Source organism: Agaricus bisporus, assembly GCF_000300575.1.
Source record: "Agaricus bisporus var. bisporus H97 unplaced genomic scaffold AGABI2scaffold_8, whole genome shotgun sequence".
In the NCBI taxonomy this organism is placed as follows: Eukaryota; Fungi; Basidiomycota; class Agaricomycetes; order Agaricales; family Agaricaceae; genus Agaricus; species Agaricus bisporus.
The window spans coordinates 1,334,839-1,347,656 of NW_006267371.1; the positions used below are offsets into that span (position 1 = coordinate 1,334,839).

Genomic DNA, 12,818 nt, shown 5'->3' on the forward strand with positions numbered 1-12,818 from the left:
TCCGAAAGAATCCGACTCGGGACAATCTGTATGGAAAAGAAACCGAAACCCTTACCAGATTTCAAGAAGTCTGGTAAGTGGGGTGGTCCACAGATGCTAATACTGATTTGTATGTCACCTTCGGCTTCTTCTTCTCCTTTTCCCCATCGAAAAGTGACTCGGACCTTCATCTTTCTTCACGTTTTGCCGGTACATCAGCTCTTGGCCAACTCTTTGTTTTCTTTCCAGTATATCCTTACGACATTTCATCAAGCTCCACTCCGCACGTCGGAACAGACTCTTTTCAACCCTTCCATGCACTTCTGGTGCGTCTGCTGCCGGAATATATCAAAAACAGAAATCACCCCCTGCGCCACATGCGCTAATATCGCACTTGAACGCGAAACTGAAGCACATTCCACATGTGAGTCTATTACAAAACTCAACAATGGTATTCTCAGTGTCATTCAGCTTGAGCATCCCTACTGAATACTACCCGAATTCGTACAATCTCTCTCCAGGCCTCCAGTGTTCAGCAGTTAAATATATCCAGCGCTTGTCCTTCATATTCCCATTATGACATGTTTAACGTGGCACGTGAAGGAAATAGGGAAGACAACACGGTCGTGAGACCGCAAAAGTCCTGAACTTACTCGAATCAGAAGCTTCACCTCAGAAATAAATGGCGGCTTGTGACTTCTTTCGCCCTCAATATGCAACTGACCCTACGGCGATATACCATGGACGGCCGGGTGCAGACTTACCTCCATACGCACAAGGTGTTTCATAGTAGCAAAACTGCTTCTACGAGCGTAAAAGTACTAGCTGCGCTACATTTCTTGAAGCATCCGCGTGGAATTCTATTTTACTTGTGCCATAAGCCGTCGGATGAGAAGTTTTCCGTTTCGTTCATGGCATAGTGAGTAAATCTAAATCTCCTGCCGAAAGATCCGAATGGTCACTTTCGCTTGAACTAGTGCTATCTTTATCCTGGTTTTCCCAGCAGTCTGATAGATATCTGGACTTCCGCCCTCGCCAACGTTCCAGTTTGAGATAAACAAGATGCTCGATGTCTTCGATAGATCTTGTGGCAGATAGCGCAGTTCTAAATTTGCTGAACCACGTTTCCCTACCACTGGAGATAGTGAACCGGGAGTTTGCGAGAAAGTCAAAGTGCCAACCATACCATTGGAATTCAATGAAGTGTCGTACGTGGGTCTGTATTGCTTGGAGAGAAGCAATACCAGGATACTGGTGGCACAGGGAAAGATACTCGAATGATATATCAACGGGATCTGGTAAAGTTTCGGTAAAAACGCTGAATATTGCGTCACAAAAAGGGGCCTTAGTCACCACAAGAAGACATACTAGGGATTTCCAAGTAAGGTCTCGCCGACCATGAGGCCATCAGCGCCAGTGAATGCCAAATTTTCCCAGATATCGTTATGTCCGCGCACATTTCCGTTACTGATGATTGGAATAGACAGGTTTTCCTTGAGCCGTTTGACTTCGGTAAGGTCAGCAGATCCTTGTCGACGTCTTCGAGCAGAAATAGTACGCCCATGTAGGATCAGCCATGAGGCCCCACAATGTTCGAGTCTCTGATAGAGCTCTAGTGTCTTCACTTGAGGCTGGCACAGTCTCGTTTTCACTGATACAGGGACCGTGAAAGACTGCGCCATTGAAGAGACTAAGGATCCCAGTCAGCCGATCACCCAGTACACTTGGAGATTCAGACCTATCGATTCTACGAGAGACCAATCACTTTGTCCCAACAAGTAGGCACCATAGTGACCATCTCTCGCGAGGCCTTGAGGGCAACCAAGGTTGAGGTCTACTCATCTTTGGTACGTGTACGAGCAAGTCAGATACTGAGCAGGCATTAGGTACCTATTCCTTGGCAGTAATTCTGCAATTTGCGCCCAGCCTGGACAATTGCATCGGGATCGTTGCCGCATAATTGGGCGACAACGGGATTCTCAAGCCCAGAAACAACAGTGGACAGATCTTTGAGGTGGGTTTCGAGGTATTCTTGATCGCTCAGCAGCTTGGTAGACATTAGCATCTGGGTGTAGGCTAGGGTAGCGTTATTTTTGCGAGTAAGGACACGGAAGGGTAGATCTGATTGGCCGACCATTGGTGCCGCGATAAACTTGAGGCGGTTTCTGTCCATTGCTGTCGGACGAAGTGGTGGTCAGTGGTCACTGGTGGAATTCCAAATTCTCACGATGCTCGCTTGGCAGTTTTCCGAAAATAACACTCACGCCGCAGCCTTTTCTCACCCTGTCTTCCATCTTCTCGCACATTGCCACGATGCAACACCAAAACTATATCTCAGTCACCTGAGTATACAAAGAAACCAAGTAAATAAAGCTTCTCACACTCGTCAGTAAACCAACATCGACGGCTTGACAGCAATGTGCGACGGTCCTGGTTTTGTTCCTCGTTCCAGCGAAAGAGCAAGATCTACCATCCGGTGGCGAATGATTAGCCGTAGGGCGTTGCTATCTGGAAATCGATATTAATTTCATTTGCGCCACCTATGCAAATGAGTGCTCTAACGGAAACCATCTTGCTTAATAAGGTTGTCTATTCCTGTGCTCTAGAAGGCGGCCTACCCGGACGATGACCTATATTGCATGCTCATGTCGGATAATCGCGCGACAGCCTCTCCCGTGAGAAGTGAATTGTAGACGAATCAGGGTTAAATCTGCCTTCTTCACCACCCGACCTCAAACTCTGATTTAACTACATATGCCAAACCCCGCCCCAGGCATTCTTTCGCTGGCTTTCCACAATGATTATCCGTGCGTTGAATGATTACCGATCGTTCTTCTCGTCTCTTTCATTTATACATCATATCCTCACTTTACTTGTTGCAGCATTGCGCTTGCTTTGGCTAGAGTTACTTCAATTCTCTGCTCTTGCGCCACGGATCAGAGCCATTATATCAGACCCAAAGTGCCATACCTGGATATGGTTTCACAAGTATAGACCGAGGTTGACGGCAGAATACAACCTACCCACTTCTATCTTCTCCATGTAAACGATGGGGGACCGTTTGCCGTGGCTATTTCCCCAGCGAGACACGGTATACCTCCACTGTCCATACATTCCCGTTTTCAAGACCCTTCACCGGCCCGGTAGTAGAGGATCCTCAGATTATGGAGATTCATGGCACATGCGCATATGATCGAACTATCAGAAATAAACAGCCAAGTGTGGAACAGCCGTGGAAATATACTCACTCTCTACTCGCTATCAGGCCCGAATAACAACCGATTCGTCTGCCGGTTTCACAGCTAGCCCCGGACTTCTCACCAGCGTCTCGCGTTGTAGTATCAATAGCATCGGGGGAGAAGCGCATCCAGAAAAGAATGGGGCACGTATATATATATATCGTTTTGTCCCACTTCTGCTGATCTGCTTTACCTAAAAGGATTTTACGACAAGTACCATAGACATGTCTTTGGTGGTAGATTTGAGCGCCTTCGAAGAATCTGCGATGATGCCATTCTTAAACTGGTTCTTGATGCTTTCTTGATGCTCGCCCGTGTTAAGATGAGGTCAAGCTTTGATCGGTTCTGATATCTGCTGATGTCTCTTCAAGAAGTATCGCAAAGGTTCAGCAAGATTTTGAATCAGAGGGCTTTTGATGGTGGCACTCACCCTGACGGACTGACGCCACCGACATCATTACTGGAATAACGGAACAGGCCTTGAAGAACTCAGGCATGGACTGGTGCCCTGCACCTCCTGCGGTCTCATGTGACCTATTTAGACTCTCAAAGACCATGGTAGACCAATGGCGGAGCCTCAGCCCTAGGATTGTCACTCGGTAGTTGGAGCGTTTAGGCTAACCGGAACGTGAAGGGCTTCCCGTTTTACGCGATCTACTTTTGTCAAAGACTTCGATGGTGGGACTTGTCTTCAAGTAATTTCCGGTCTATTGATTGTACTCTCATACCCCACGGGGGAAGGGCCGAACAGGAACACATGATGCAAAAAAATTATTTGGCAAGATGTTTTCACCAGGCTTCGACAACTATTTACTCCACTCCACAGCAACATTTCTTGTATGGACTCGAATAAGGCACTATGTGGGGTCACGATGTTAGGACCGTGACTTTGGTTCAGAAGCTGAAGAACTATCGGTGATACGGATACGAACTCCGATTGCATAGAATCCATATAACCGATTGAGTATATTTTAACCCACCTGTAGCGCAATACATCGTCCCTGGTAAAATTCTCGCGAGGCTCACTGAAGAAGCGTATTGACTGGTTTCAATCAATCTCAGGAGCTGTTGAATTGTTGGAATCGCGAAAAGCTACTGATCACGGCGCATTGAGAGGACAATGCATGCAGTCCTACTAGTGCAGTTGACCCCTGGCTGACCCGTCAGTTTACTGAGTATCTCGCTTCCTATTTCGCTTAACGATCTTGCAGAAAACATGAGGTTGCGCCTGAGGAGTTCCGGACTATACTCGAGTCCAGCCTGTGCTGACGTTAGAGCTGATTCTCTTAAGTGTTCTACGTCAGCTGAAGTTTCAACGGCCCTGCATATCTTGTTCCAAATACAAGCCACCTCCAATCGACAGTGCCAAAGTTAATCTAGAGTCAAAGATGACGGTCTATCTGGTCCTTTCTATAAATGAGGTACACAAATTACCAGATGTGAAAACGGGACGATAGACAAAAATCCAGGCCTCGTATACAGTCTCTTGGGATCAATGATCCACTAGGATGTTATGCGTTGATCTGGCGTTGATATACATGTTAGCTGGATTCTGTTTAAACCACGCAAGGTCGATCCTGGTTGACTTGGCCCTGCGAGATACAGGCTTAGAGCTCCCTTATATTGAGTTCCAACCTAATCGTCAAACGGCATCTCCTATGCGGCATGTAAAATCTCCGGCTTTTTCATACTGATCACTCCTGAATGGGCAAAACACTTGATAAAGTGATAGCACACATACGTCAAATCATCATTGAATTCATCCGTTTCTCTCGTTCTGACCCAACGTTCTGGCTACTGCCTCGCGTGTTCAACACCTGCATGTGCATTTAAATCATTGACTAAGCATCATAACAGTCTTTTATAGTATGTACCCGAAACGACCGGTTAGTGCATCGTGTTAAGGGGGCCACAGTCATACAAAAATCAATCAAATCCGGGGAATAAGTCTAGAACAAGTGCTGTCAGGTGTTCAAAGCATGAGTGCACCCGACTCCTGGAGCCTGTTTAAGGCCGTTGCATAGCAGGGTCCAACATCAAGCTTCAAGTTTCAGCCTCTTCCGACAATTACCAGTTAACTGGACTTCCAGAAGGCTTGTTGGAGTGGGTGCGGAAATAATTTGGGAGACAACAAACATCCCATCTGTCATAGACTAGTCGGACAGCCTCGTCAGGCTTCACGTCATCAAACTTGTGGCGTCTTGCCTTCTCCGGAATAAGTACTATTTCAGCTCGTTCATTGAGGTTTGAAGGCTATCTTGGGTTAAAAAGTATAAATGGCGTAATCAATAATGACTTGCTTGTTATTTGATACATCTATATGCAACTGTACGCAGATCATGCGTGAGTGGAGAATTCGGCAAGTGCCAGAAATATTATCAGCCGCGCAGGTGATTTCTCAAAAAAATCATATTGCGAACGGTAGGAAAGTGTGCTAGAAGTACATAATTGTCTAATGAAAACCACAAAATAACAAAGAGACTAGTGATACGCAATGCGAAAGTACATGCACTGAACATAGATATTAGTCCAAGTTCAATCGATATCAAGCGGATGAGCGCTGAAAGCGCGGTTGATTCCGGTTTTTAATAGCCGGATGATGCATGCGGGTATACGGGGGTGAACTCGAAAGACGAAGTTCTTCATGAAACTTGACCGTCTCCAATCATAACTTTCAACACTAACAGACCATCCTCGTCTACACCTCGCTCTAGAGTCTCGAAGGCTTTTTTAGCGTCTTGCAGTTTAAAGCGATGGGTCACGAGCTTTTCTACATTCCCTAGCTTTCTTGAACTTAGGAGTTCCAGCGCAGCTGGATACGTGTTGGCGTATCGGAAGGAGCCGTGAATGTCGACTTCTCGCAGAGCTGCGGAGGATAGCGGTAACGTCGCATTTTTTGTGCCCATGCCAATGAGCATCACTTTGCCGCCGGTTGTAGCCGCCTGGAAAATGGAAGAAGCAATATTAGATCACAGCCAGTGAGGAGAGAAATGGAAGTCAAAGGCGAAACAAAAGAGTAGCCCACAACAAATTGGCTCTCGAAAATGAAGGAACGGAGGTTCGCAAAAATAGCTCGATCAGAAAGGAAAGGTGGATTTGGGACCTACATGAATTGACATTTGAATGCAAGGCTCCGCTCCAGAACATTCGAAGACAACGTCAAAGCCATCTTCTTTGTCCAAGGCAGCTAGAGCGAGACTTGCATTTTCTTTTGCTCGTCGCAGCTGTTCTTCGGCATTCTTTGGACTATCGGCGGGAGGGAAGCAATACGTCTGATCAGCGAACCCATTTTTCTTGGCAAAGTCGAGCCGCGTTTGGTTTATATCAATGGCAGCCACTCGCGAAGCACCCAATGAACGTGCATGTGCACAGGCGAGCACACCAATAGCTCCTGTCCCAAGGACGAGAACAGATTGGCCGGCGGTAAGTTCGGCCCGCCGTGACGCGTGAACAAGCACGGATAGGGGTTCCGCAAGGGCAGCCTGCTCGAAGGAGCAAGTATCGGGTAGACTGCGAGAGCATTAATAAAATATGGCAACGGAGATAAAATGAACATACGGATGTACAACGTGGGCGGGGTGGTTTATACGAGTCTGGAGAGTACCATCTACGTGGGGAAAGGCGGCTGCGCTGCTACAGAAGCGCATAGATTTGCAGAGATTGTAACGGCCACTTTGACAGAAGCTGCATTTGCGACACATGATTCCAGCCTCGATCGCCACGCGCTGACCGACGACCAAGCCGGTGACACCAGCACCGACAGCGGTTACAATGCCAGAAGCTTCATGGCCGAGAACAAGGGGTTGGCGAACGGCGAATTCACCGTTGCGACCGTGCTTGTAGTAATGTACTATGAACTCGGTGAATAAAAAGAAAGAAGGAACGCCGAAGAGTACACACAATCGCTACCGCACAAGCCGGTGGATGCGATTTGGACTTGGACTTCACCAGGCTTGGGGGACCAAACGATGCGCTCTTCAAGCCGGAGGTCTTTGGCGGCGTGTAGAACGGCGGCATGCTGGGTGGGGAACATAGAGGGGGACATTTTGGCGAGAGAAGGAATTGAGCAGCAGAGGAGGACGAACTGGATTTATATAGCCCATCCACAAAGTCGTCAATTATCAAACAACACTCGGTCCGACTCTCCAGATCTAGATCGCTGTCACTTTGTCACTCTGTCACCCGGATCGCCAATCTCGCCTTCTGGATCGGGAACGATCTTCAAATCTTTCCACGGTCTTTCATGGCACTCGGTCCGACCCTGATATTCTTGTCCTTCGAGGCGAGCACTCCGCCTCGTCTTCTGCACCATGGATCTATCGCCCGCCCTTCCAGCCCCAGCACTCTTCGACCTCGCCGGCTGCAACGTTCTCATCACAGGCGCAACGCGCGGCATCGGGGCTGCCTGTGCTCTCGCCCTCGCCGAGGCTGGCGCAAATATCTGTCTCGTACAGCGTCCTACTACAGATGCTGTTGAAAACAAAGAGACTTACAATAGCATTATCGCATGCGGTGCTTCCGCTACTATCTTGCACTGCAATCTAGAGGACATGGACCAGGTTCGCGGCCTTTTCCCCCGTGCTCTGGAAGCCATGGGTGGTAATATCCACATTCTCGTCAATTGCGCGGGCATCCAGCGTCGTCACCCTGCGGTAGCGTTCCCGGAAGCCGATTGGGACGATGCAAGTGCTTCTCCGTCTCTTCAGTTCCCCTCAATTGATCACACCAGACAGGTTATTAACATTAACCTCAAGGTGTGCTGGATCCTGGCTCAAGCTGCAGGCCAGCACATGGTTCCTCTTCGGCGCGGCAAGATCATCAACATATGCTCTCTTCTCACCTTCCAGGGTGGTATCACCGTCCCTGCATACGCCGCCGCCAAAGGTGCTCTTGGCCAACTTACCAAGGCCCTTTCCAACGAATGGAGCCAACATAACGTCCAGGTAAACGGCATCTGCCCGGGATATATTGCAACTGACATGTAAGCAATTTAACTCGCTTGTCACTTCTTTCATTGTCCGTCCTTCTTTTCGTATCCGTTGACCTACGACTTGAGTCTATCAATCTGTCGAAGCCATTACTGCTTCTTTCTGTATCTGCGCAAACAGTACAGGCGGAATGTCTGCAATCACCGAATATGTTCTGTGAAATGAATCGTAGCGTTGCGCTCAATTCTGTGATCAGTGTATACAATCTACGATGGCTTGACACGTTTTGCTCCACTTGTCCACACGACGAGCAGCATCCCTCCACTTAGCTGTCTGCTAACTTGATCGCATTTCGAGGCTGCCCTGATTGCTTAAACCCAAAATACATGCCTTTTCCGCCCCTCTCGAGGCTATCTAATTGTTACTTTCGTTCCTCAGCTCCGCGTCTCATGGCTCACGATCGTATCTATTACAGGAACGAGAAGCTATTGGCAGACCCCGTGAGGCTGCGCCAGATTACCGAAAGAATACCTGCCGGAAGATGGGGCACTCCCAAAGACTTTGCTGGTCCAGCCGTTTTCCTTTCTAGCCGTGCCAGTCAATACGTTTGCGGCGAAATGTTGGTCGTCGATGGAGTGAGTCCTATCTTCTCTCCCGAGACCTTCATTCTTTGGACCCTCTTCTTCATCTTTCTTCATGACGTTCTTCGAACTTCGACTTGCGATTTTACTATTGCATGATAGGCTCAGCACCTCTTCCGGGCTGTTGAATTTCTTGACTTTTCCGGCTTACGTCCTTAGACCTTTATGACGATGTTGAAGTGCGCGGTCATCCACCCGCGTGGCCGTGCCACAGCCTTAGTGCTTGCCTCCCTCGCCCCACTGATATCCTGAAAAGGTGTTCATTTAATCTTGGAGAGGTTTTGCATTTTGATAGTGCCGTAAGGGCATGTGGTATCGACTACAGCACTGGCTGGCATATCGTATGAGACCCGTATATCCGGACATCCTTTCCGGGAAGTCCATGTTTGATGACCAAATGCTCCTGACCGCTTGTAGTTGTGCGGTGACCAAAGGGGTCGTTCCCCGGTCTTCCGGTGGCATCTGTAACTTTACTGGCGGTTTAATAATCCTTTCGCCAGTAGTCCAATGTACTAAAATGTGTGTTCTCTTCTTACAGGGTTGGATGGGCCGATGACCAATTTAAAGGTTCAATGTTCTCGATGGTAGCAAAATGTGCGGAAATATTGTTAGGAATGTTATTCGCGGTCACAATATGAATACTTGCAAAGGTAAAATGAAGTAGATGCTTGTCCGCCTGAGCAGATCTTCAGATCGGAGTTTTCGGGTCGTTTTGCATTGATTCAGAAGGTGTTATTTCACTTTTTTTCCACCTGACAGACGAAATCTACAGATATTACCTGGGACCCGTGTGATAGGTTAAGACCTAGATAGGACGAATGCATGAGGTCAAAAGACACTCCCGCTTTCACATGAGAATTTCCGTTTCTCCGAGAGGATGGTCGGCCGTCTTCCAGGATATCTCTTGCCTTACTTGATCCGAAACGAAGCTCGAGAAGTCATATGAAGCTTTCTTTAACTTAGCCTGACAGTGGGCTTCGTGGAACGACCAGGGGGATGGCGATTCATAGTGGCCGGAATTGGAGCACCAAAGTCAGTGACCTAGAGCCGGCTGGACGGTGATGGGCTCCTTACGCCGGAGACATTCTGGTACGAAAAAGGGCACATACTCCTTTTCTTGAATTCTTTGTAGGATGCTTAGGTTTAACTCTGGTTAACCTTCGACGAGCTTTATCCTTATCAAAGAGTCATACTTAACGGAGGCAGCTACGGTTCAGAGACCGGGTACAACTTTTAATTACCCCGTGGGCTAGCGAGGCGCCTTGGTATAACACGAACGTATGTGTTTAATCCATTTGTACAATTTCGACGAAGGGCCGTGGATCTCGTGCCGTTTTCTTAAGCTCAAGATTCCTACGGAAAAAGTAAATTCTCAGGTAAGATCGTGGAAAGAAGGCTTTTGCATCCGGAAAGAAGCCAGCCACCTAACTGCCGACGAGTAACAACAAATGCAATATTCATCTGTCAGTCTGTGTGGAGATCTCTTACCTGCAGATGGTGTCGGTTCACCGGTCCAAAGTCCCCCGCCCCGAACAAGGGTACACAATATAATCACGAGGTTGTTTTCAATGAATGGTAGAGGGAGGAGATCGTTGCGTTTCACGTATGCTTTCTAAAAGAGAGAGAACATTTCTTGAACCGTCAGTTTGGAACTTCAGATTGATGAAACAATTTTGCATACCGTGGCTTTATTACATTCCGTGGAAAAAATAATAAACAATAGTAAGTAGTGATTTCCATTGTACACCGGCCAATGAGGGAATATAAGTCACGGACCGAACATTCCGAGACTGAAGAAATTGGTAAAGAAAAGGGCATCGATCGAGCCCCGGCTTGTGGGGATTGAATTCAGTCCGTTATCGCATTTGTAAATTGATAGCGGAAAAGCGGCACGGCCAAAATTATCCCGAAGGGGCTTGCTAAATTGTTAGCTGACGCAGCTCTCGGCTTCAGCTATGTATTATCTACGCTTCAATAGATACAATGAACACCACTGAAATTCGTACCTTGCCTGGAATAGCATTGACCCTCCATGGTGCCGATTCCGGCAGCTGATGAGACCCCTCGAAATATCAATATATCAGCTTTTCAAAAACCATGACTAAAATAAAATAAGAATGTTAACGGGCCGTTAACGGGCCGCCCTATCTCCAAGTCCCCAAAATATTTGTTTACGAATGATAAATAATTTGATAGCGAGAGGGGTGTCGTTCAGTTCAAACCTATTGAAGGAAACTTGAAGGTAGGCGGGAATCTTAAAATCTTTGAATTTAATTCCTTGGCCTGCGAATTCTGGATCCTTTTATAGAACCAAAGAAACATGGGATCAGAATGTCTCCGATCCGATTTTCAGTCCAGGCAAACCTTTCTCTGACAGCTCACTTCATTATTGCAGTAGATCGGAGTATGATACTTACGGCACAGTGCCTGTCCCAAGTTGATAGCTAGACTAAGGGGTTACCAGCATTCTTGTCAGCATAGAATCGCGGCAACTACATATGGTAACATGCATTCAGATTCCAGAATTGGTTAAATAGCAAATACATTCCGCATAACATAATCTAGTATAACATCCTGTGGGCCATTTAAAAGACTTTTCGAGTGAATATGCGAGAGCGACCGAAATGCCCTCCAGCTCCAAGGTCAACGATCGGAGAGTTTGATGAGTTGATGCTAGAAAGGGACGAAGACGCGCGATCGAGAACACCTAATTTAGACTATACCGAACAAATGCAAATCCATTGTGACCGTTTGTGATGTTGCCTGTTAAGGAATGCACGTGATCCGATGTACATTCCATTCCTGGGGGGAAAAGAAAATTGGAAAACATACTATTGTCGCTTCCGCGTGAGTCGTTTTGGTTCAGGGGATTCGTGGAATAGGTTTTCCTTAACAATTCCTTCGACCAAAGTGTTATGAAATTTTCTACACAGAAAAGAACAGTGCATTTTTCCTTCTTTTTGTCGCGCCAGATGATGACGGCCTCAACCCTAGGTAATACAACTGCCAACCTTTGCTTGCTTGGTATTAGACTATGAAAGTAATATGAAAGGCGCTCCCGCGTAACAATTAAATGCAACTATTCTCCAGGCCCTCATTGATCGTTGTGTCGTAATAATTTTTGGAGTTTCTTGAATTGGCAAAATTGTAGAGTTTCGAAACGTAAACACCTATCGAACACCTATGTCAGAAGACTTTCAATTTTTGCGAAAGTCAATACAGTTCATGAACTCTATCTGAGTCATTACCATATCTATTCTCGTCACATTTTCCTGATGGCCCGCCACATATATATATAAGTAGCGCCGCCGGTCGTAGCCTAGGCCACCAGAGGCCACCTGGCCCCCAGCTTTGGTTGCAAATTTTGGCAAAATGGGCTATATTGCATTCTGCTTCTTTTAATCTCATCAAGTACAATTTGTGACATGGCAACCTGAAACAACGAGTATAGTCGTCGATAGAAATCAAAAGATTTTAAGAAGTCAAGTTTTGCATCCGACACATATCCAGAGGACAAACTAAGTCAGTTGGCAAGGCTCGCTCAGGTGTGACTCGAGATCAAGGTCTTCCGGCTGCTATGGCTCTTCCCATCTGCAAATACATTTTATAGGGCCCTCAAACTCCCGGTCTAGGGACCCGACCAACGAAATGTGATTAAGTTTTGGAGCGCCAAAAAAGCCTTTGAAACCGCACAATGAGGGTCGTCCAAATCTGTAGTCAAAGAGCACTCATACACGTGCTTCGATGTACTAAAAGGTCGTTGACCGGAGTTCCAGGATCGTTCCAGGATCGCACTCTTTATCATCCAATACAGAAGACGAGCACATCTAGTTGTTGCTCCCTATACCTTGAGGGCCAACTTGTAAGCGCTGCAGGTTGTAGGTGATTTGAAGATTATCTCAAACCTGTCCTGCAGGTGAAAACGTTGATGTGCATGTGCATGATCATTGATCATGAAAGTAAGCATGTTTTTTGTTATGGCTCGTTACATACTACTACTATATATATATCTAGGCGACAAACAGTTGTTA

At 46.9% G+C, this 12,818-nt stretch overlaps 3 protein-coding genes across 3 annotated transcripts; 1 reads left to right on the forward strand and 2 right to left on the reverse strand.

Moving 5' to 3' along the window:
* Positions 1-790: 790 nt before the first annotated feature.
* Positions 791-2,044, reverse strand: AGABI2DRAFT_208170 (hypothetical protein; the record flags this gene model as incomplete). Its single annotated transcript, XM_006463346.1, has 5 exons — positions 791-1,114; positions 1,166-1,297; positions 1,348-1,669; positions 1,718-1,813; positions 1,870-2,044. The coding sequence occupies 5 exons, from the start codon at positions 2,042-2,044 to the stop codon at positions 889-891; spliced, it is 951 nt and encodes a 316-aa protein (XP_006463409.1). The 3' UTR covers positions 791-888.
* A 3,550-nt stretch (positions 2,045-5,594) lies between these two features.
* AGABI2DRAFT_194241 (hypothetical protein) lies at positions 5,595-7,313 on the reverse strand. Its single transcript, XM_006463347.1, has 4 exons — positions 7,119-7,313; positions 6,777-7,068; positions 6,326-6,728; positions 5,595-6,160 (listed from the first exon to the last, which is right to left on the reverse strand). Exons 1-4 carry the CDS (start codon positions 7,261-7,263, stop codon positions 5,861-5,863), a joined length of 1,140 nt encoding a protein of 379 aa, XP_006463410.1. The 5' UTR covers positions 7,264-7,313; the 3' UTR covers positions 5,595-5,860.
* A 186-nt stretch (positions 7,314-7,499) lies between these two features.
* AGABI2DRAFT_194242 (hypothetical protein) lies at positions 7,500-9,476 on the forward strand. The gene is made up of 4 exons (XM_006463348.1): positions 7,500-7,900; positions 7,952-8,199; positions 8,622-8,781; positions 9,326-9,476. The coding sequence occupies exons 1-4, from the start codon at positions 7,529-7,531 to the stop codon at positions 9,341-9,343; spliced, it is 798 nt and encodes a 265-aa protein (XP_006463411.1). The 5' UTR covers positions 7,500-7,528; the 3' UTR covers positions 9,344-9,476.
* Positions 9,477-12,818: the final 3,342 nt, after the last annotated feature.

Coding starts and splice junctions, on each gene's coding strand:
- AGABI2DRAFT_194242 (XM_006463348.1), top strand. CDS start 7,529: ATGGATCTATCGCCCGCCCTTCCAGCCCCAGCACTCTTCGACCTCGCC. Junction 7,901..7,951: donor CGGAAGCCGATTGGGACGAT/GCAAGTGCTTCT, acceptor CACACCAGACAG/GTTATTAACATTAACCTCAA. Junction 8,200..8,621: donor GGATATATTGCAACTGACAT/GTAAGCAATTTA, acceptor TATCTATTACAG/GAACGAGAAGCTATTGGCAG.
- AGABI2DRAFT_194241 (XM_006463347.1), bottom strand. CDS start 7,263: ATGTCCCCCTCTATGTTCCCCACCCAGCATGCCGCCGTTCTACACGCC. Junction 6,729..6,776: donor CCCGCCCACGTTGTACATCC/GTATGTTCATTT, acceptor ATGCTCTCGCAG/TCTACCCGATACTTGCTCCT. Junction 6,161..6,325: donor GCATTCAAATGTCAATTCAT/GTAGGTCCCAAA, acceptor TCCATTTTCCAG/GCGGCTACAACCGGCGGCAA.